Raw genomic sequence first — 24,874 nt, forward strand, 5'->3', positions numbered from 1 at the left:
GCCTGGAGAAAAGCTGCCTCTCCGACCAGGTAGGGACCCTAGAAAGGCAGTTTCCCCCTTCCCCCCCCCCCCCACCCCCCACACAAAACACTTTAACTAACTAAAACTAAAAATAAAACGGTGAAGAGACAGACAACTGCTGCATATCTTCTTCCTCTAATAAACTCTAGTGGCCTCCTGTGACACTCTTGAGCCATCTTGACTGCAAAGAACATTTGTGGTAAAATTCTGTTTTAATTTTTATCCCAGGCTAATTCTTTTCCACCGACCCTTGTTATATCAGGTACATTTTATCCCAGACTACGGCTGATGCTGTTCTACTAGAAGCAATTGCAAGGAGAATATAGGAATCCTAAATTTGTCAATCCTTATATTTCGTTCTACCCCTGGGCGAGATTTGGTAGCTAACACGGAGAAGTCACCAGGAGGTTATTAGTTCTAAAATATATGAACAGGTTAATCAGTTCTTCTGTTCTTGCTTTTGTCTGATTAGATGTCCACAATCTGAGACTGGAATACGTTGACTATCATCAAGCACATTATGGTGGATTATATCCAACAGATGGAGCCTCGGAACAAGCAAATTCACAAGCCTGAGTACAAAATATTTACATACGTACCAAAAGGAGATCCCAGTAGAGGTAATACTAAAGATGTTGGCTTTATTCATTGTTATTTTGTTTGTTTTATGCCCGGTATCCAAAGCCCTCTGATTGGAAATTCTCAGTCCAAACTTGGTTTAATCTGCCATAGACTGCTGAATTTCTAATGCGGTAGTCGCATGGGCGGAAATCCAGGGGGGGGGGGGGGGGGGGGGGGGACAGGTGAACACGTCCCCCCCATGTTTTGACAGAGACATCGGTCAGCAGGCAGTGGAGGGGACCATGATGATTCAGCGAGATGATTGGAGGAGGGAGGTGTCGGTCAGAGGGGGGTAGGACTGAGGATAGAGCGCGATGATTGGAGGAGGGAAATGTCCTCGTGAAGGGAAGATCATAGAGCGGAGCTTGAATCGGCCCGTTCGCGGCAACGCTTTGGGTCAAGAGCTGGGGTTGGGTCATTGGGTGAGATTTACTCAAACCAAACATAAAAATCTGGTTTTGGTTTATTGTAAAAGAGATGCTCATTTATAGTGTCATTTACAGTGTAAACTATCATCCTGATCGGTGCAAAAGAAGAAGGGACAAATCTAAGTGAAAATTTCTTCATAAGATACTATCTTCTTCTCTTCTGATAAAGTTCATCATTTATAAAAGCAGAATTAGGCCATCGAGTCCAAACATTCAATCATGGCTGATCCATCCTTCCCTCTCAACTCCATTCTCTTTCCTTCTCCCAGTAAGCCTTGACACGTTTATTAATAAAGCAGTCACCGAGAGGATTGCACTTGGCTGTTATTGACGTGGAAACGATTTAAGCTCAGCTTATATTACATACAGATTGTGTTAAAACAGGGGTTGCACTAATAAATGGCATATTAATCAACCAAACTAAATCTAAAATGATGCTCAGGCAAAACAAATACTTAATACATAAACTAAAAAAACTTGAGTTTCCCTGAAGAAATGCCTCAACCCAAAATGTCACCTATTCTTTTTCTCCAGAGATGTTACCTAACTAGCTGAGTTACTCCAGCATTTTGTGTCCATCTTTGGTGTGAACCAGCATCTGTAGTTCCTTCTGATACTTAATAATAAAATCAGAATAGCTGCATTTGTTTTTGAGCATTGTGCCAAGAGCTATATCAATGTTTATATTGCAGGATGAATGCACAACTTCATCACATGATTCATATCCACAATGAGAGTAGATAAGAAAGTCATCCTCTTTTGAATGTTAAACAGTTCTTTGAACTGGCAACAAGGTGGCTGGAAGGACACAAAGTGGAGTAACTCAGCAGATCAGGCAGCATCTCCTGAGAGCATGGATAGGTGACATTTCGGACTGAGACCCTTCTTGAGACTTCTTTGAGTCATAGAGTCTTACAGCATGGAAACAGGCCCTTCGGCCCAACTTGCCCACACTGACCAACATATCAAGATTCAAGATTCAAGAGAGTTTATTGTCATGTGTCCCAGATAGGACATTAAATTCTAGGCCCATCAATATGGCCCATCAATACTAGGCTCATATTCCTCTAAACCTGTCCTATCCATGTACCTGCCTAAATGTTGCGATTGTACCTGCCTCAACTACCTACCTCGGCAGCTTGTTCCTTACACGTACCACCCTTTGTGAGAAAGGGGTTCTTTGTTTCAACGAGATGGCTGGTTGGCCCAGCTCCAGAGCCGGGTTACCTTCTTTGCAATGCTGTTCCAGTGGAGCAGGTCATCTGTTCACATGAGTTTCCACGATGAGTGCTATTTTCACCTACCTGGCCACCAAAGAAAATATGAGTTGTATCATATGGGGATGCTTCTGCTGCAGTGAAAATCATGACTAAAGACCTTCAAGAGCTATAGACCCAGGCCCAAAGAATAGAACATTTGACAGCAGAAATTGCTAACCCACTTTCTCTGTCAGTGGTAGAGCTGATACTTCACAGGGTCAATTCTGACAATGGGTGCTGTCTGTGCAGAGTTTGCACGTTCTCCCTGTGACTGCGTGGGGTTTTTTCTGGCTGCTCTGTTATTTCCTCTCACATTCCAAAGACCCGATTGTGTAGTATGTGAAAGTGGGATAACATAGAACATAGAACCAGTGTATGGGTGATCGATAGTTAGTGTGGACTTAGATGGGCCTGTTTCCTTGCCTTATCTCAGTCTAACGTCTAACGTCTGCTGGTTTAGATTTAAAGACACAAAGTGTTGGAGTAACTCAGCAGTACTGGCTGCATTCCTGGAGAACATGGATAGATGATGTTTGGGGTCAGGACTCTTCTTCAGACTGTTTGTTGGGAGGGGAAGACAGTTGGAAGAAGGGAGGGAAGAACAAAGCGTAGCAGGTAATAGTTGAACATCATCAATCAATAAGCAGTTAGTCAGGACTTATCTGTAGACAAAAGCTTTACATTACATTTAATGGCAACGGATCCACATCCTTTCAACAGTTCGTATTATAATTCCATTAATGCTTAAGATGTATCAGTACACTTTCAATTACATGTACTTCACTTGATCCTTGGTAAATAGTTTGCAAATGATGACATGCAAATACATTAAGGTATTTGCTTGTCATAATAGTTTAGTACCGTGGCGATAATTGTTTTGTATCTCAATCGATCAATGAATAATACAGATCTAAGACGTCTGTTCCAATAGCAGGCATACATGTTATAATAAACAGCAGTGTTATAATAAATCTTGATTCCTTGGAAGGATATATTTTGCTAGTTGATGAATTAAATAGATTTTCCATTGTTGATTTGCATTTATTTCACTGTAGGATGGCAAAGCACCACATTCACCTCAACAATACCAACCAAATATCAAACTGTGATGTGTGACATCTCAGAGAAGAAAGGGTTTGGTTCTCGAGCAAAAAGGTTCGATGACGATTTAAACCAGGTAACAAATTTGCATTTTCTTGAGTCTCACTGGAGATTTTACTCGTCAAAGTTCAGTTGTTAATACAAGAAATCCTATAGTCATGAAGTTTGTAATATTCATTTTATCAGATCAAATCGATGTTTATGAGAAGAAAACAAAATATGGGTAAATTATACAACCCAGATTAATGGACATGGTGTTACAGCAAGGTGTGCTTCCTGCTTATTTTAATGTTTCTCCAAGCATCCAAACTGACTATGCTTTTTGTTAGTAGCACCCTTTGATTTGTTGGCTCCGGTCAAGGATAGACTGCACCCGTTAAAGGGGAAGTATATGGTGGCTGGAGCAAGTGGTTTTGTAGGAAATTACTCTTTTTCAGAGATATGGCCTGGAAACAGGCCCTTCGTCCCACCGAGTCCATGCCGACCAATGATGGCACATACACTGGTTCTATGTTATCCAGTTTTGTATCCTACGCACTAGGGGCAATTTACAGAAGCCAATTAACCTACAAACCTGCACGTCTGCAATGTAGGAGGAAACTGGAGCACCCAGAGAAAACCCAGATCATCACAGGAAGGACATACAAACTCGTGCCCATAGTCAGGATAGAACCTGGGTCTCTGGTGCTATAAGGCGCCAACTCTACCGCTGCACCAATGTGCACCCATGTTACCTGGAAGCCAGTGTAGGATGGCATGCACAGGGGGAACAGGCTTCAAGGTTTTATGACACAGCACTGGAGGCATTGATGGAGGAGGTAAAAATTAGGAGCGATATAAATCGGGCCAAGAGTGTCTGCAGATAGATGCTCCCAAAGTAACTTTACAACATTTCTATGAAAATCAATTCCAGGAAGCACGGATGTTATCACGAAAGAAGTTGCCCAAGCGATCATATCCGACATTGAATAAGTTACCACAATCTTCAACTCTGCCACCAATCTCTTATCAATTAGGACATTCGATAGCTCTGGGCCTGAAACCGGAGCACCCAGAGGAAACCCACGCGGTCACAGGGAGAACGTACAAACGTTGCACAGACAGCACATATAGTCAGGATCGAACCCAGGTCTCTGGCCATGTAAGGCAGCAACTCTACCGCTGCACCACCGTGCTGCCCTGGAGGACTTCATTGACACCTACTGAATAATGAAAGGCCTAGATAGAGTGGATGTTGAGAGGATGTTTCCGGTAGGGATCATGGGCACAGCGGTGGAGTTGCTGCCTTACAGCGTTTGCAGCACCCGAGACCTGGATTCGATCCCGACTACAGGTCCTGTCTGAACGGAGTTTGCACGTTCTCCCCATGACCATGTGATCTTCGGTTTCCTCCCACATTCCAAAGACGTACAAATTTGTGGATTAATTGGATTGGTAGAAGTGTAATTTGTCCCTAATGTGTGTAGGATAGTGTTGGTGTGCGGGGATCGCTGGTTGGTGTAGACTTGGTGGGCCGAAGGGCCTGTTTCCGCGCTGTATCTCTAAACTAAACTAAACTAGTGGGAGACTCTGGGACGAAAGCACACTGCCTTAGAGTAAATGGACATACCTTTAGAATTGGGATGAGAAGTTAACCAGAGGGTGGTGAATAATGAATTAATTGCTGTGAAGGCCAAGATATTGTGTATTTGTAAAGAAGAGATTGGCAGGTTATTGATTAGTAAGTGCATCAAAGGTTACAGCGAGTAGGCTATTACAAGCCTCATTCTTTCTACTCACAGCTAGCACACACTGGGAGTCATTCAACCATGAGATTCACATCATTAAATGCATTGAGTGACAGCCTATGTGTCTCTCTCAATCAGAGGCTGCAAGGTGCCTGCATGCCCTAAAAACTGGCATGGAGGTGCTAAGTGTGACTGGAATATCAATAGCCGGGAGCATGGTCAAAGACTTGGATCACATTTTCAAAGATGATTGTTGCCTCTTTGTTAGTCCTCATTTCTATGTCTTACTCCAACCCTATCCACAATGTGTTCTGATTTACAAGCGGCAGATAACTTGAGCAGGCACTACTCAGGATCTTCCTTCCTCTCATTGCAGCTTTAAGGGCCTGTTCCACTTGCCGATTTTTTCGGTGACTGCTGGCATCATTGACTGGCATATCAGGTCACCGAAAATTTTGCGGTGTGATGCGGCGTGAGGACGTATGACGCGCGGTGTTTTTTCAAGTGTCGCAATGTTTTCTTTGTCGCCGCTGGATTTTGAAATGTTCAAAATCTTTTGGCGACACTCATATGACACCGGCAGTCGCCGAAAAAAACGCCAAGTGGGACAGGCCCTTTAGGCTTTGCCTTTCAGATGCTCAAGAATTTGTTCAATAAGGCAATGGAAGGGCTAGCACAAAGATTGATGTAGACACACTGTCTCTTAACTTCAAGCTCACAACCACCAAATATTGACACTTCAGTTAAAGAATAGCACAGAGATACGATCTGCATGTGGTAGACACAGAGCAAATATGACTTTCAGTTAGCACAGGGTCAAGGATTTCTCTGGTGCCAGAGTACCAAACAATGAGATTGCAACAGGATTCATTACAATTGTGGACCAAAGAATGTTGACGTTATGCACTTAGAAATGCTTGTTACATGGTGCACATGCCAGAAGTTAAACAATTAACCCAAACGAGTTTGGAGGCAGACTGCACCGTTAGAGCAAGATTTTGTCCAAAACTTGAGGACCATCCAGTCTGAAGTAGGGTCTCAACCCGAAATATCACCCATTCCTTCTCTCCAGTGATGCTGCCTGTCCCGCTGAATTATTCCAGCTTATTGTGTATATCGTTGTGCCAATCACTTTCACAGGTTTGTGGATGTAATCTGGATGCAGCATCTGAGATATCAGAGCTTGCACTGGAACACAAGCAATGTCTAATCATTGAAAGAAGATTCAATCTGCACTCGTGCAAGGATAATTTGGATTATTGACTTCCAGGGAAAGGATTGTAACATGCACAGGGACTCTTAAAATGGTCACGGTCTTCCAGATTTGAACCACAGCAATAAGTAGAAAAACTCAACCAGCAATGAACCTGTAAGTGGTTAAAGTTATGTGTCGGAAGGAACTGCAGATGCTGGTTTAAACCAAAAGTAGACACAAAAAGCTGGAGTAACATAGCGGGTCGGGCAGCATCTCTGGAGAAAAAGAATAGTGACATTTCGGATCGAGATCCTTCCTCAGGCTGAGGTCCAGGCTGAGCTCCAGGCCCACAGCCTCCACGCTACAGACTCCACAGTAGTTAAAGTCACGTACGCATCAATGCTTTGGATGCTGTTTTCATTCACACTAGAGTGTAGCACCCAAACAATGGGCTCTATGACTTCCAATTTTCTGCCCACTGGTTTAACTGACTGTGTTACTAAATCCCATGGAATGTTAATTTACAAGTAAGCCGATGGCTATAGAAATCTAAAGTATGTCAAGCATCACTGCGGGACTATGGTTGATAACCTGTGAACATGTCTGGCTTGATGAAGGCAAGCACTAAGATACTCATCGTGGGAGGCAGCCACCTTGGTTGAGGAAGGGGGCAAGAACAAAATAATGAATTCTCTGCTCCAGTTCATTCCCGCCCAGGGTCTGCTCCTACCTCAAAGAGTGGCAACGCAATGTCAGAGGCAAGGGTCCTTAACACTTACATTATAGAAACTAGTCAGAGTTCAAGATTTGTTTGGATTGACTTAGGGGTGTCACACACAGCTTTAAATAAATACCATAACCTTTGCATTTCAGATCTAACGAATAATAATAATAATAATAATAATAATAATAATGGATGGGATTTATATAGCGCCTTTCTAATACTCAATACTCAAGGCGCTTAAACTAATGATGTAATATATGATGCCACAGGTTAGAATCAGCACAGAAACAAGCCCTTCAGCCAGGGCTGGATTAACTATTAAGCAAAACAAACACGTGCTTAGGGCATCAAGGGAAGGGGGGCACCACAGAAATGGTAAATGGTTTACGGCACAAAATAAATCACTTTAAACTTGCTAAAATAATCAAAGTGGTTTATAGTATACAAAAATAAACATTATTTTCCATCTTACTGGCAGTTTTGTTTCATTTTGAAAAATAAAAATTTATTTTATGGTTTATTATTGTTTATATTTTGAATTACATATATATGGGGGCACCAAAATCTTTTAAGTGCTTAGGGCCTCTATCCGGCCCTGCCTTCAGCCCAACTTGCTCATGCTGACCACATTGCCCCAATGAGCTGGGCATTTCCCCGAATTGCCCCAATTAAACTCAGGCACTATAAGGCTGCAACTTTATCCCTGCAGGGGTAGAGTTGCTGCCTTTACAGTGCCTGAGACCTGGGGTCGATCTTGACTATGGGTGCTGTACCTGAGTTTGTATGATCTTCGATGACACAACAGTGGTGGGTCTCATCAGTGACAATGATGAGTCGGCGTACAGGATGGAGGTGGAGCTGCTCACAGGATGGTGCAAATCCCACAACCTCATTCTCAACGTGGAAAAACTAAGGAGATGGTGGTTGACTTCAGGAGGGCGGGAAAACAACACCATACACCTCTGCACATCGACTGAGCTGATGTGGAAAGGGTCAGCAGCGTGAAGTTCCTAGGACTCCACCTGTCAGATGCCTGATGTCCACACCAACACCACAGCCTGGTCAAGAGAGCCCGCAGCTACTACACCCTCATCCGAATACTACGTACAGCAGGTCTCCCCACTACCATCTACGAACTTTTTATAGGGGGACAATCGAGAGCACTTAACCAACGGCATCGCTTCCTGGTTCGGGAGCTGCAAGGCGTACGAACGGCACCAACTTGACAGGATTGTGAAGACCGCCAGCAGGATTATTGGTGCTCCACTCCCTTTCTTGCTGGACATATACAGTGCGACTGCGTGGGTTTTCCCTGGGTGCTCTGGTTTCCCCCCCCACACTCAAGACGTACAAGTTTGTAGGTAATTGGCTTTGGTAAAGATTGTAAATTGTCCCAGCGTAGTGTACGGGGATCGCTGGTTGGCGCGTACTCAGTGGACCAAAGGGCCTGTTTCTACGCTGTATCTCTAAACCAAACTAAGCTAAACTAAGCTAGTCCCAGCGATTGGCCTTTAACCCTCTAAACCCTCTATCTATCTTCCCCCCTCAACCCCGTTCTCCTGCCTTCTCCCCATAACACTTGGCACCGTACTTACAAGTGTCTGTCAATCTCTGAGGAGCGACTGTAACACTGTAACAATATTTAATGATCATTTGGAAAGGTTTAGCGGGTAAAGGGTAAACGGGACTAGCAAAGTTGGTGCAACTTGCTTAGAATGGACGTCGGGCTGTAACATAATGTCCCAACTTCTCTATCCATTTCCATGACTGATGAAGGCAATGCATGCCAACAATATTGTTGACCTGATTCAGCAATGCTCTCCACAGCGTCTATCAATGAACAGTTGCCCTCAATAGCTGCCTGTTGCAGACAGCTTGCTGCATTTTTTTCAGCAACGCTTAGAAATGACAGCCAAATTCTGGGGGGAAAAAATCAAATTTGGAAGACGAAAAGAGAAATGGTTTGTATTTTTTTCACTTTAAGTTTTGTAAATATATGTATATATAGTTACATATTATGTAATACAGGAGCATTTTTTGCTGTGACACAATGAAGGACTTTATTTTATGCAGAGGAATGAAAAACTTATTTCCTCCCAAAGACGTCTTTCGCTTACAAGTCATATATGCTGCTGTTAAAAAATTTCGTCCATGTTCCATGTTCCGACATCAGGTCTCTCCAGTATCAAAATAGTGATATTTAAGGTGAAATGAGCATGGATTGATAACAATGGAACTTGTAGAAAGTCACAGTTTAATCTCTATAGTTTGTATGCAAGCTGGATCGTGCAGTTAAACAAGACCCATCATCTCCCAGTCTTGTTCTCAATCTTAGATTTGCAAGTCCTCCTTCCACCACCTCCAGTTTAAATTCCATTTGGAATATTTTGGAGGACCAAGAAACCAAGAAACCAAGAATATAACAATCTTGTCTTCTTATCAAAAAAGAGCATATTATTTATTTCACTAGATTTTGCGCAGGTGGACAGTTTATGTATTTGACAGACATGTGAAACATCACGTTTATTTCCTGGAAATTGAATAAGCTGTTGTTTTGATCACTTGATATCAAGACACAAAATTCTTGCATAAAAAACTTTAATGAATGCCAATCATAACATTTTTTTTCCATTGGAAAGTCGACTGTAGTGTTTATTTCAGCTCCTGAAAATAAAGATGCTCGAAATCTGAAACAGAAAATGCTTGAAACCATTAATAGGTCAGGCAGCATCTGTGGTAGGAAAGAGATGAATGCTCTTTGACCTGAAATGTTAACTCTGCTTCTCTTTTGCGCAGATGCAGTTGGACCTGCTGAGTATTTTCAGCATTTTCTGTTTTTCATTTCAGATTTCTGCCCCTGTTTTCAAAACAACTGAAGGAAACATGCTACACCAATTATTTCCAGAAAATCCAGATCCTCTGACTTCCAAAACTGAGGATGTGCCTTAAATTTCTGAAACTGGATAATGAACTACTTTTCATTATTAATCCTCTGAGCAAAACTAAATGCAAAGTTCATTTGCATTTTATCAATCTTTTATCTGAGCTTTATTAAGATATACCCCTTTCCCAAATGCATTGTGCAGTAAAATGATCAAACAAATTTGCAACAATGATCTGAAAAATTTCAAACTTTCAAACCTCAAATTAAACAATTTTTCACAAGGGTGTAGGTTAAGAAGGTAAGAAAGAATGAAGGAAATAGGGGCAGGTGAAGGGCATTATAGCCGTTATCCAGAGGTTTGTGACTGATCTAAAACCTTGCCCACTTAAGGCTTCACATCAGTCATTATCATTCCTGTCTGATTCTCCCAATCTGTCATGTTCATCGGAGCAGAGGGAGTCAATACTTCAGCCTCTGCTCTTCAATGTAAACGTAACATTTTCAGAAGCATCTATCATGATTATGTTGCTTTTTATGTCTTATTCACTGGGCTTCCAGAGCTGAAATTGTTGTACATGGGTGTCTAAAGGGCAGTAATGGAAGAGCTAAATGGTAATGTTTCAGTCAGAACTAGAGGAGCAACGAGATGAGGAAATTAACCTGAAGAATGAAAGGACTGGGTTGGAATGTGTGCCTGAGGTTCTGCGGAATTACAGAGGGTGGGTTCGTGAAGTGAGATAGAAATAAGATCAAATTAATGTTCATAAAAGAGCGACGTCTGTCCGCTATTGAGTTGACAGAATTCTAGATTAATTCATTGGTAGAATATTTAACAATTTATATACAGTTTATGTAGCCAGAGCTTCGTTCCCCTTTTCTTTATCACAAATATCCCATGATTCCTTGCGTTATTCGGAATACCGAACTCGCTTATTGACAAAATACTTTAAATTCACTGCAAGGACAAGCTGACCAATGTCCCCAGCACTGAGGTTACCCTCGGTCAGCTATATTGCGGAGGCTACATTACTTGCAAACCCAATGACCGGCTTCCGAGAGGTCATGGGAAGAGATTGCCAGGGGACAGATAAAAAGATTCAGCGATGTGTTCAAAGCTTTCTTGAAGAAATCTGACTCCTGGGGATATCCGGCGGGTAACCACCCAAAGTGGAGACGGAGTATTTGGGTTGTTATTGTGAACCTTTATGCCATGCGTTGGATTGTGTACAGGCTCAGTGTATAAGGTAGAAAGAGCACCACAACTTACAAACTGCTACCAACAAACCCTGTCAGCCATACTTCAGCTGTGGAAGGGTCTGCAGACCCACATTGGTCTCATTAGCTACATTGGATCCACAATCGCAGATTAGAAGTGTATCATTCTTAAACCCAGCGTCTTCTGCAATGAAGCTGATGTTGCTGGGAATGCTGGTCTGAGAGGGAACACTGACATTGGTTTGGTTGTCCTTGCAATGAACTTGGGAAATTATGGTGGGGACCACACAAGCAGAAGACATGAGATGTGGATTATGTCTCTGCAGGTGATATGTGTCAGGGGCTATGGGGAGAAGACAGGAGAATGGGGTTAAGAGGGAAAGATAGATCAGCTATGATTGAATGTCGGAGTAGACTTGATGGACCGAATGGTCTCATGCTACTATCACATATGAATTGCCTAATGCTTCTATCACATATGACATGAATTCAAGGGTAACCAAGGATGGACACCAGCGTGGTATAGCCTGTTGAGCCACTGCCTCACAGCATCAGAGACACAAGTTCAGTCCTGTTTTCGGGTGCTGTCTGTGTGGAGATTGCAAGTCCTCCCTGCGACTGCATGTGTTTCCAGGTTGTCCGGTTGCCTCCCACATCACAAAAGACGCGGGTCGGTTGGTTAATTGGTCTCAGTAAATCATCTCTTGTGTGGTAGAATTTGGGGCAATTTGATGAGAATGTGCGGGTAAAAATATATTGGGATTAATTTAGGGTTAGTGTAAATAAATAGTTGATGGCCATCATGGACTTAGTGGGCCAAAGGGCCAAAGCATTTCCATGCTGTATCTCGCTACAATTCTGTGATGACAGCATGGCCAAAAATGCAGAGAGTTCCAAAGTATCCAACTAGCTACCAGTGGTAATCTTGAACTTGTGTTTAGTTAGTGGCCAGCACATTAGTCATCATATGCGAACACACTAGGTAGTTACACATCTTACTGTACTCTATGCCATTAATATCGTTGTTCTCGATATGAGGAGCAGAGCAACTTGCAGTGTAAGCCACCAGATGGCGAAACATACCACACTGAAGGGACTTGAGCTGACCAGTTTCGTGCATGTTAGAAACCATGTTAGGGATTGAATGAGAAAACGGCTGTAAAATAGGCCCAATTTTTGCTAAAGGTACAGCGTTCTACATTTGCCAACTGACGATAGATGAAACCATTAGTAATATTAGGCAACACACCGACACAGTTGGAACCTCTGCCACACAGCTTTGGAGACCTGGGTTTGAGTGTGATTTGCACATTGTTCATGTGACTATGTGGGTACCCGCAGGAGTTTCAGTTTCCTCTCATGTCCGAGAGATTTGCCTTCAGGCTAATTATCTCTGGTGTGGGTACGTGGCCGGAAAACTTGGGTGAGTTGATGGGAACATGAGAAAGAGTGGTTTAGAGGGAAATTAGTGAAGGAAATGGGAATGCTTTGCATAAACTTTAGGGGCTGAATGGACTTTTAGTTTAGTTGGAAACAGGCCCTTCGGCCCACCGTGTCTGCACCAACCAGCGATCCCTGCACGCTAACACTATCCTACACACACTAGGGACAATTTACAATTATACCAAGCCAATTAACCTACATACCTGTACGTCTTTGGAATGTGGGAGGAAACTGGAAATCCCGAAGAAAACCCATGCAGATCACGGGGAGAACGTACAAACTCTGTACAGATAAGCACCCGTAGTCAGGATCGAACCCGGGTCTCTGGCGCTGTGAGGCAGTAACTCTAACGCTGTGCCACCGCGCCGCATCCGAGGGCTTCCTCAATGTTACAGGAGAATTATGACAACTCCTCTCCATCTCAGAGGGTTATCCCTTCTCCCACATTATCCTGGCACTCATGACGATTTTCAGCTCACTTAACTATCTCCCACGCCTGTTATCAGCATTTTCCTTTTCTTCTGCCAGCTCTCTCTGTTACTGTACATGTATGTATGTGATTTTCCAATTTTGTCAAACTGTTATGTGAATTGCCCCACTGACTACACAATCTTTCTCTCCACACACAAGGAACTGCAGATATTGGTTTACAAAAAAAGACACAAAGTGCTGGAGTGGTTCAGGCAGTATCTCCAGAGAACATGGATAGCTGACATGATAGTTTTGGTTCGGGACCCTTTTTCAGACTGGTGGGGGAGGGGAGAAAGGTGGAAGAGAGGCGGGGCCAAGTCTGGTGAGTGGATACATGTGAGGAGGGGGGGGGGGGGGGGGGGGGGTTGTTGATAGACAGATCTTTGGACAAAGGCCAGGGATGAAAAGACAAAATGTGTGAGATGTGGACAGAAGAGGCACAAATTGTGAGGCCAGAGGAAGGAATGTAGGTGGAAGGGGTGATGGAAGGGAAGAAATGAGTGTGAGTCCAGGTGGAGCACAGGGAAGGGGGATGAGAGGGGAGGGGGGTGCATGTAAGTTAGTTACCTAAAATTGGAGAATTCAATTCAATTGGAGGTTGTAAGCTATCCATGGAATATGTTGTGCTGAATCTTTCTCTATTAATTTCAGCCATTAAAGATAAAATGACATTTTCAAGAAATTGCATTTGGTGAAAAGGAATGTCCTTTTCTGCTTCCCGTTGGAAAGTGGGGGGAAGTATTTATCTGTCAAGCAAGACTTCTGTGGATGGGGCAGAGGAGGGGTGATGGAAGAGAGGTTGGGGCGCGACAAAGCCTGGCAAGTGATGGGTGGACACTGGTGATGGGGTTTTAATTGGCAAATGGTTTGACCAAGGCCAGAGGTGAAAAGCTTACAAGCCAACGATATGAATATTGAATTCTCCAATTTTAGGTAACTAACCTACAAATGCTGCCCCCCTCCTCCTTTTTTCTTTCTCTCTTCCCTGTGCCCCACATGAATGTGCACCAATTTTCTCCCTTTCCCCTTCCACTTGTATTCCTTCCTCTGGTTTTATCTATCATGCTCCTTATCTCCTTATCTCACAACCTTTTGGCGTTTCATCTCTGGCTTCTATCCAACCATTTGATAATCAAGACCTGCCTCATCTGTACCCACCTATCACTGGCCAGGATTTGTCCCAGCCTCACCTCTCTTTCAGCTTTCTCATCCACCCCCCACTATAATCAGTCTGAAGAAGGGTCGCTCCCAAAATGGCACCTATCCATGTCCTCCTGAGATTCTGCCTGACCCACTGAGTTACTCCAGCACCTTGTGTCTTTTTTTAATAAACCTGCATATGCAGTTCCTTGTGTTTTTCCTTGTAGATAACGGCTTCTAATACAGGGAGCATTCTGGTGAACCTCCACTGCACCCTCTCCAAAGCCTCCACATCCTTCCTGGAAAGGAGCGATCCGTAGTGCATCTGGATCTGATTGTCCAAGTTGAAATTAAGTGTTAAACAATCACCATCCTCATTGTAGACGCACGGAACTGCAGACGGAACATCATCTTCATTGTATTAGGGACAGTGAAGAATCAGTGGACAGTGTTTGAAGACATGCAGTATTTTATATTGTAAAAAAATAATAAAGTTGTTAGAAGAAGAAGAAGAAGAAGAGGAAGAAGAAAAGAGAAACATTAAATAGCAGGAATACAGAAAGGTCTGATTTTGGGCACATATATAATATTTTATAATGTTAGTGAGTGAGATACATGCTGTGGATTTCAGTAAGTTTTAATATTAACTTTTTATTTAGAGGGAAAACCCAGGACCAGGTACATATAATTACACTCACGTGCCACTTGAAAGTTTCAGCACCTCCTTCTCCAAAAGAGGAATGGGTGGACTTGCATCCAAAGTAAGTTTTTATATATTTTCTCATATTAATGCAATTCTCCTGTTTAAAAAAAAAAATATTAAGCACTTGCTTGTCAAGCTTTACCCTCTGCTAACTGATCCACACACGATTAGTTATTCCTGGAAAAGTCAAAGAAGGTGCCTTTATTAAATAAAAACGCAGGCATATTTTCCACAGATTGCTCGGGTTTTTGTGTCGGAAGTGTTCGTTCAATTAGTGTGAAATAAGTTTTATTTTCCCACAATGGGCAAGGTCATGCTGATGGTCATGTGATGCAGAACTGAAGGACATGCTGGAGATTTGATGTGTCTACACCTGAGCTCTCGCTGACTCTGGCTCACCGCAGAGTCTAGGAGAATCCCTTAGCTAAATAAACAAGGGACTGGATGTACTTCTGACCCGTCCATTTTACTCCAGCCGTGGCTGACACACCTTGCATGACCCCAGCCTAGGTAATGGGTTGCTAACCTTCAGTAAAAAGATAAGATGAGATAAATCATTTGTTTTCTTTATTTCAAATAAGATGTTATTTTTGAGTTAATTTATAGGAGTAGAAAGTAGTTTTGTGGGAGTGCAAGTTTTAGTCATAATAAATTCACTGTTGTCAAGTGTTTCTAAATGTCTGTGATTGTCAGAGATATTGAGAGACAGTGGATGAGGTTTTTGACACCACAGGCTCTTAGATACCATCAGGGCCAGTGCAGCTTCGACAAGGAGTGGGAGGATATTGTGGAGATGCACAGCTGCAAAGAGGCTTTTAAAAGGCTTTTGGACAAGCACAATGAAATGCAGGCAATGGAGGAATATGGATCACGTGTAGTTAGAGGAGATCAATTTAACTTGGCATCATCTTTGGCATGGACATTACGGGCTGAAGGGCCTGTTCCTGTGCTGTACTATTCTATGTTTCAATTGTGACCACGGGCTAGCTTTGTGATAGGAAAGGTTTTTGAATTAAGGTGCAGACTGGTGCCATTACAAACCTTATCTGTTGTTATCTTATTCCTGCATTTGTTACAGTTTTTGTTTGTTTAGGCACCCCGTACGGAACGAAGAAGAGCTATCCACACTCCGGGAGCAAATGCATATAGCATTCCTTCTACAATTCTATCAAAGATGGACTATCACTTAGGGAACAGCAGCATGTTCCATCCACCCATCGCTATGAAAGTGGACAGTAACAAAAACAGGACACCTGGCCCTAGTGAATATGATGTGAGTTGTGAAATTCAAGAAAGATGAATGCTTGCTTAATATTTTGTTTAATAGGATCAAACTAGCCACTGATGTTTTAATGTATAGGAAGGAATTGCAGATGCTGGTTTACACCGAAGATAGACACAAAATGTTGGAGTAACTCAGCGGAACAGGCAGCATCTCCGGATAGAAAAAGGGTCTCGACCTGACTCCGAAGAAGGGTCGCGACCCGAAACGTCACCCATTCCTTCTATCCAGAGATGCTGCCTGTCTACTGATTAGGTAAAACAATCTGTCACCCTAAATGGCCTACCCCTTATTCTTAGTGAATGCAAAATGGAAAGATTTATACATAGAGCAGTTGATCTCTGGATCTCACAGCCAGAGGAGGTGATGAAAGCAGATACAATTACTGTTTAAGGGACATTTAGATATGAACTTGATAGGAACTTGAATAGGCAAAGCATAGAGGAATAAGGAGCACATGCAGGCAAATGGGATTAGTTGGTGTGGATGAGTGAAAAGGTCAGTCTGGATGGGCCCATTTCTACACTAAACAACTCTGTGACACGTTGGCAATCTACACAGAGAAAAGGCTTTCAGTCCATTAACATTGTCAGGATATTTTTGTAGCATGCTATTTTCAGTCTCATGTGCAGTAGAATTTGCAGCATTGGGCCCTTAGGAAAAAAATGTTCTTTGGGCCACGGTACACACCCTGTTTAACATACTTTCCCACCCAGTAAAGAATGTCTTATTCATGGAATTCTCCTTCGGATTAACCTTTGTTTTAGTTGGTTTACATGACTGTGGCTCGTTAACCCAAGGAGCATGTAATAGTATCCAAATGTGCAAGGAAGCTCAACAACTGGAGGCGTCCGTGGTCAATGCTGGAAAATATCATTATTTGCTTCAATAACATGTGACTGTCACTGTGTTAGCGGTAATTTGTTCCCACTTTTGGAATAAAATCAACGTTTGACATTATTGTAATAATGTGAAAAAAAAACAATATTGCGTATGGTGGGGATGGTTGGGGATGGAGATTCTTTGCTATTCTTGAATAAATTGATTGGTACAAAATGTAAATTTTAATATTATTTTACTCATTTAGTCAACAATGCCTTGCCTTTGTGACCAAACAATGATGTTGTTCCAAATGATGTCTTCAGTTCAACAGACGGTGGGGTGCCTGAGAGACACATGAGAGTAATTGTTGGACTGCGTGAACTTAATTTACTTTTTGCAACTCTCTTTCCCAGATTTCCAACGTTTTTCTGGGGAAAGTTAACAATATGTCTGCTGAGTCAGCATTTTTATCAAAATCTAGGAGAGTGACAGACCCACAACGGGGGCTGATCGGACCCTCCCCGTGTAAGTATGCACATTTTGGAAATACTAAAGGAAAAATCAAAAGGTTCGTGGCTTTGTGCGGTAACATGACAAGACTGCATTCCTTACTGGAGGAACCAGCTGAGCTGCTGAAGAAGCTAAAAATATGAATTATGATGTGTTAAATAATAGCACATATTTATGATCAAATTGTTTCGGTCCGATTGCGTGCTTTTCTCGCTTTAGCTATCAATCTTTGTCATCAATGGTATGAAAAAGGATGCAGATCTGCTGCCACAAAGTAATAATTATTGCACAGTAACTTTTTTATGTGTGAGAATAAATTTGCTAACCATTTTCCATTTAATGGAGGGAGTTGTAGAGCTGTGGAGAGAAATTGGACAATTGGCAAAGGATTGAAAGCCATTTTTCACACTAAATCAATAAGACCCCCATTATGAAATGTTTTGAAATTTTATCTGTAATGATTTCATGGAACATGACTGTGAAGTCAGATGGCCAACATTAATCTCTCCTGAATGCCTAAGTAAAATTGGAATCCACACTGATACAATATAAACAGTTTTTATTTTCCTTACTTGGTTTCTTAATGAGCAGGAACCCAAACTTGCCAAAAATCTGAGCCAAATTACAAAATTGTCAATTCATTTCTGACTACTTAATCTCTGCTGCCGGACTGTTCATTCGCTGATTATAGTTATTAATGCATCATTGTTAGATTGGACAGAAGAAAAGTCCATGGAGAATAACATAAGTTTTCTGGAGGGTTTTTGTTTGTTTTTGGGATGTGGATGACATTGTCTAGGGTGTACTAATTGCCCGTGTATAGCGAAGGTAACATCAGGAACTGCAGATGCTGGTTTATCAAAAAAAGGCACAAAGTGCTGGAGTAACTCAGCAGGTCAGGCAGCATCTCTGGAGACCATGAACAGGTGACTTTATGAGTCAGGATTCTTCTTCAGTAGGTTCCTGACTTGAAATATTGCCTATCCATGTTCTTTGGAGATACTATCTGACACGTTGAGTTATTCCAGCACGTTGGGTCTTCTTTATACCTCAGGCAAAATGGTTCCTGAACAGGAAAATCTTTTGCCTCTGTGTGGCAAGATATTAGACATTAGACATTTTCTAGTTTTACTAGCAGTTGCGCAGCAGTAGAGCTGCTGCCTTACAGCACTGGAGACCCGGGTTCAATCCTGACTACGGATGCTATCTATATGGAGTTTGTACGTTCTCCCTATGACCGCATGGGTTTTCTCCTGGTGCACCAGTTTCCTCTCACAGTCCAAAGATGTGTGGCTTTGGTGCAAATTGTAAAAAATTGTCTCCAGTGTGTGGAATAGTGCTAGTGTACGGGGTGATCACTGGGTCGGCATGGACTCAGTGGGCCAAAGGGCCTGATTCCACATTGTAACTCTAAAGGCTAAAGAAGTTTTATGCATAATAAGATTCTTTTGTTGTAATTATTATTTGGCAATAATTAACAAAACATATCTGCTTTAATCATCTCCAATGTTTTGCGTCAGCTGTAAAATTATTTTTCAGGCCATTACAGAATCAACCACTCCTTGACCAGAGAGTCACCAAAGGCAATAATTTCTTCTTTCAAATCCAAGACCATGCGATTGCAGCATCCAGCCGAGTCAATGAGCCCAGGGCCGGCCACCTATCAACCGTACAAATCAATGACGGAAGCCAGGACACATTTTGCATATTTGCATCCTTGGTATGGGTGACTGACTCCATTTCTGTGGTTGCTCTCGGTATGAATACAATGGTCTGTGAGAAAAAATTGTGTGCAATGAGTTTTCTCAAGGGGAGAAGATTTTATTATTTGTGTATGTTAAATATTTGGGGGTTGGGAGTTAGTGAACTGTGTAGAATAACTATGGCATAGACCAAGTACACAGTACAGTTCATGAGAATCAAAACCACATTGACAATGGTATATGCATGGCTTAGAAACTCAGAGCATCTATCCCTTTAAATTTATTGTGGTTGAACTAGACTTGTACTCCATTTACCTGCCTTTGTTCCAGGTACTTGGATGCCCAAATGTGAGAAAAGATTATATTAATCTTAATCTTAATAATGACATCTGATTTACTTTTCAACTTTTTTGTATATATGGACAGTGCAACGTGGATTATATATGGATTTAATTATATTAAATATAGTATAAAATAAAATATATTTTATGCAAGCACCTCAAATGAATAGGTAATACATTATGTGAAAAGCAAAACAGAATGAATTGTACAATATTTGAAAATATGAAACAATTAAAAAATCTAATACAGTGCCTTGCATGGGTATCTAAAACAAATGGGTGTTGGAGTATCTAAGTATATAGGCATCAAAAATATCTTCATTTCAGTAAGTGATCAGGTAAATTAGACAAATATAGAAACATGGAAAAATAGGTGCAGGAGTAGGCCATTAGGCCCTTCGAGCCAGCACCGCCATTCAATATGATAATGGGTGATCATCTATAATCAGTGCCCCGTTCCTGCTTTTTCGCCATATCCCTTGATTCCATTAGCCCTAAGAACTAAATCTAACTCTCTCTTGAAAACCTCCAGTGAATTGGCCTCCACTGCCTTCTGTGGCAGATAATTCCACAGATTCACAACTCTGGGTGAAAAAGTTTTTCCTCATCTCAGTCCTAAATGGCCAACTCCTTATTCATAAACTGTGACTAGCTATGACCAGCCACGACTAACTTCGGGAAAATTGGACACGGAATAGTGGAGACCTCCTTCGATCTCCTTCGACCTCCCTTCGACTATGATGAAGACTATCTACGACTATCTTCGACTAACATGTCGACCTACTTACGACCTACTACGACTAAACCTACGAGTAAAAAAAGTATCGATTTTTTCCATGGCGACCTTTTTTTTACTCACAGGCATTTTTTAACATATTGAAAAAAACGCCGCTACCTAGCTGAGGTCTCAAGTACGCGGAGATCACTCTCGAGCATCAAGGAGAGTTACGAAGACCTCCTACGACCTTGTGGCGACCATGCTGCGAGTATGAATCAAGGGCAAACTCGCCAGAACTCGCGGATTAGGTCGCCCAAGTGGGACAGGCCCTTTAGGGGAGAGTTAGAAGGAAGAGTGGAAGGGAGTGGAGCTGGGTGAGGGGAAAGCACAAAAAAGGTTTGAAAATAAAATATCACCTCCTTTGGGATTCAGATCACTTTCCTGCTTGTCGTTCCACTAGTGGGATCTTTTCTATCACCATTCTACAGGCCATTAAACATCAACTTACTCAGTATACCTGGCACACAGGAAGATGTACACAAGTGATGTTCACAAGTTATCGGAGTAGAATTAGACCATTCAGTCCATCGAGTCTACTCCGCCACTTAATCAAGGCAGATCTCTGCCTCCTAATCCCATTTTCCTGCCTTCTCCCTATAACCCTTGACACCCGTTTTAATCAAGAATGCCAAATCACGACACCCTGAGATAGTGAAAGCCCTGGAGCAGGCAGATGTTCTGCATCTACAACATGCCAGAAACCCGCGGGAATGATAGGGTTACAAGATAAGATCGTAAGGTCATAACTGATAGGAGTAGAATTAGGCCATTCGGCCCATCAAGTCTATTCTGCCATTCAAACATGGCTGATCTAACTCTCCCTCCTAACCCCATTCTCCTGCCTTCTCCCTATAATCTCTGACACCTGTACAAATCAAGAATCTATTTATCCCTGCCTTAAAAATTTCCATTGACGGCCTCTACAGCCTTCTCTGGCAAAGAATTCCAGAGATTCACCACCATATGACTAAAAGAGATTTTTTAAGGAACAGGAGACAGGCAGAAAATCTCACCCCAGAATTTTCTGGTGCACCGCGCAGCTTGTGACTGAAGAGAGAATCGAATGACAGATGGAGTGTGCCGATCCTGCCGTATTTTACTAATTCGTTCACTGGAGAACGGCACAGCCGTGAAATAAATGTTGTATAAATTCTACAGCTCGGATTGAGTGCAAAACCAATGAGTTGTGAACAGCTTCACAAGTCTCTGACTTTAATTTACTACTTTCGTCAAGTGGGCTTATTATGATTTGACTGAATATTTCTTGTTCATCATTTTGTTCTGTTGCATTTCACTTATTCTCCAGGAAGAAACATTACATGTGTATTTCTGCACCTCCGTTCCCAGTGAACAGAGACCCAACTCCCCCGGGCCCTGGCTATTATGAAGTGGCCAATTTTCATGATCCACCAAAACACTACATGACCAGCGCAGCATTTGTGTCGAACACTAGTCGCTGGACTGGAAATGTCCAAGGAAAAGATATTCCAGGGCCAGGTAGGATACTCTGGCTGTCATAGATAAGGAACAAAAGGGTAATCTGTCACTATTTTAAAAAAATGTTGTTTTTCATTGCTGATAGAACTCTTATAAATTAATGAGAGGTGAGAAATATTCCCAAGCTTCAGTGTGACAGACACAGAGCTCCACTCTAGCTTCCATGAGGAATCATGTTTCAGCCATGAATGGGAGGTGAACACCATCCAAATATTTTCTTTGTTTAAACAGGATGGTTGATACGGGCCCGGTGGGCCAAAGGGCCTGTTTCCATGCTATATCTTTCAATCAATTCAATCAATTATTTAGCAGGAGTAAATCTTTCAGTTTCTTGTGCCTGCTTTCTCATTCCACACAATCAGTTGATTCAGCACCATTTTAGTTTAGTTTATTATTGTCATATATACAGAGGTGCAGTGAAAAGCTTTATTGTGGCGCGCTATCCAGCCAGCAAAAACACTATATATGATTACAATTAAGTCGCCCCCAGTATACGGATACAGGATAAAGGGAATAATATTTAGTGCAAAATAAAGTCCAGTAAAGTCCGATTAAGGATATTTCGAAGATGTCCAATGAGGGAGATGGTAGGTCAGGATCGCTCCCCAGTTGGTGATAGAATGTTACAGTTGCCTGATGACAGCTGGGAAGAAACTGTCCCTGAGTCTGGAAGTATATCTTTTCACACTTTGGCACAATGAGGCATCAACCTTACCAGCTGCACCACTGGGCTGTTTTTGAAAGTAGAAGAATATTTTAATGGGTGCGTTGGAGTCTGATAGAAGTATTTCCTTGGAAGACAATTAAAAGCCAAACCACTGGAAGAGGAGATGGGGACAGATACCACCCCCACTCCTACAACCAACCCCCAGCTCCTCCACCTACCCATGCCCCAATCTTCCATTAGTGTTCAGCAGTCCCTCGGAACTGCCCAAAGTCAAGTAAATAATGAGATCACCACTATAATAGAAGGTCCATCGAGTAAAATTTGACCTCATTCTCAGCATGATTCTTGGTTCTTGATTAGTTAAGGGCCTGTCCCGCCTACGCGATTTTTTCGGCGACTTGCCGGCACCCGGCACAGTCGCAGCAGGTCGCCGAAAATATTCAAAATGTTACCAAATATCCAAATGTTCAAAATCCAGCGGTTACCAGAAAAAGGTACGACTCTTTGGGTGACTACTCATGACCAAACCGGCATCACACTGCGACAAAGTTTAAAGTCTAGAGTTGATTTATGATATCTCAGGAATCTATAAAAAATATGCTGACAAATTGGCACAATTGAATGAGTGTTGTTGGCAGTGTTAGCACCTTATTGAAAGACGGAAAATTGGGGAAAAGGCAGAATGCACATTGGTTACTGGTGTCAAAGGTTATGGGGAGAAGGCATAAGGTTGAGAGGGAAAGATAGTTCAGCCATGATTGAATGGCAGAGTAGGCTCGTTTGGCCGAATGGCCTTATTCTGCTCCTGTGACTTATGAACATGAAAACTTAGCTCTATCATTGGTGACAATCATAAGTGCTTTACAAAGGATCACAATTTTATTTTGATTGTATTAATCGATTAAAAGATACAACATGGAAACAAGCCCTTTAGCCCAACAAGTTCCTGCTGAACATCGATCACTCATTCACCTCCGTTCTATGTTATCCCACTTTCAAATCCACTCCCAACACATGTCAGGAATGGAGGTGAAAGTGAGATTGCATAGAACTAATGTGAATGGGTTATCGATGGTCAGTGGACCGAAGAGCCTGCTTCCACGCTGCATCTTTCAATTGATCAATCAATCAATTAATTCATATTTTGTGAGCTGTCACAAGAAGAAGGACTGCAAAAATAAAGAGAAATTAAGAGGAATCAAATCTCATTGTTCCAATTTACCTGGAAAGTTCCAACATCTTGCATGGTATCTCAACACAGCTATTTCATGAGGCAAAGCAGCTGCAAGGTCAGGTCAATGCGCCAAGAAAATAGTCAGTAAATATTTGTCATTCTTTTGTGTTTACTGTAGTAGGTCCTCAGTGATCTTTCCTTTACATGTTGCCAGCTATTGTGTAAATATAGCTAATATGTAAATTCTGTATTTTGGAACTGTATTGAGGAAGCACTTTATTTTAATTCACCTCCAAAGTCATTTCCATCTTGGGAAAGTTTCGGTTTTGCTGCCTTTTTTTAGTTTAATTTAGCAATACAGTGAAGAAACAGGCTCTTCGGTCCAACAAGTCCATGCCGATGAGCAATCCCTGCACACTAACTCTATCCTACACACACTATGGACAATTTATTATTCTACCAAGCCAATTAACTTACAGACCTATACATCTTTGGAGTGTAGGAGGAATTATAAGCGATACCTCACCAAAGTGTACTTCATGTCTCCTGATGATTCATGTTTGATTTCCCTATGTTTTTAACCTGTCAATTATTTCCTGCCGCACAGTCTGGAATGGCTCTCGAATATTCAAACACTATTTCCTGAAAAAAGGGTTAGAAGGGAGAAAGGAAAAAGCCTTGAGCTGCCTATTCTTTAACGAATTTCTTAGCAACACTTTGGGACAAAGGACGATGAGATAACGTGCAACTGTGACAAATTCCTTTCCAATATGTGCAATCAGTGCGTTCAGTGAGCTGAACCCATCGCATCACATATTCTCCATCCTGCCATCTGGGAAGAGGTACAGGAGCATTAGCTGCAAAACCAGCAGGATGCTCCTCAGCTTCTTCCCGCAGGCTATAAGACTGATAAACGGACTTAGCCCCCTGCCAAAGTATCGCGCACCAACCATCAACCTGGACACACTGCAGCAGCTATCGATCGGAACGCCTGTTGATGTTTAGTAGAGAGAAGAGTGTTTAATTTAATTTGTTCATGATATATGTTTTTTATTTCTAGTTATTTGTTGTTATTTGTACTGCACACTGAATGGACACTGGTTGAGCAACGTTTTTTTGTTTCCTCTGGGTATGTGATGACAGGAAATGACAATAAAGATATACTGAT

The 24,874-nt window shown here is 42.1% G+C and overlaps 1 protein-coding gene across 2 annotated transcripts in view; it reads left to right on the forward strand.

Annotated features, from left to right (window-relative positions):
• The window catches only part of stpg1 (sperm tail PG-rich repeat containing 1), a 45,183-nt gene that overhangs the window by 14,827 nt on the left and 5,482 nt on the right, over positions 1 to 24,874 (forward strand). For both annotated transcript variants that reach the window (XM_033045189.1, XM_033045188.1), the window contains 7 exons: positions 494 to 641; positions 3,385 to 3,506; positions 14,889 to 14,990; positions 16,026 to 16,205; positions 17,450 to 17,561; positions 19,086 to 19,266; positions 21,675 to 21,865. In XM_033045189.1, the coding sequence (XP_032901080.1) occupies positions 542 to 641; positions 3,385 to 3,506; positions 14,889 to 14,990; positions 16,026 to 16,205; positions 17,450 to 17,561; positions 19,086 to 19,266; positions 21,675 to 21,865 (988 nt within the window). In that variant the 5' untranslated portion in view covers positions 494 to 541. The remainder of the gene's footprint in view (positions 1 to 493; positions 642 to 3,384; positions 3,507 to 14,888; positions 14,991 to 16,025; positions 16,206 to 17,449; positions 17,562 to 19,085; positions 19,267 to 21,674; positions 21,866 to 24,874) is intronic.

The sequence above is a fragment of the Amblyraja radiata genome, chromosome 27 (assembly GCF_010909765.2).
Source record: "Amblyraja radiata isolate CabotCenter1 chromosome 27, sAmbRad1.1.pri, whole genome shotgun sequence".
In the NCBI taxonomy this organism is placed as follows: Eukaryota; Metazoa; Chordata; class Chondrichthyes; order Rajiformes; family Rajidae; genus Amblyraja; species Amblyraja radiata.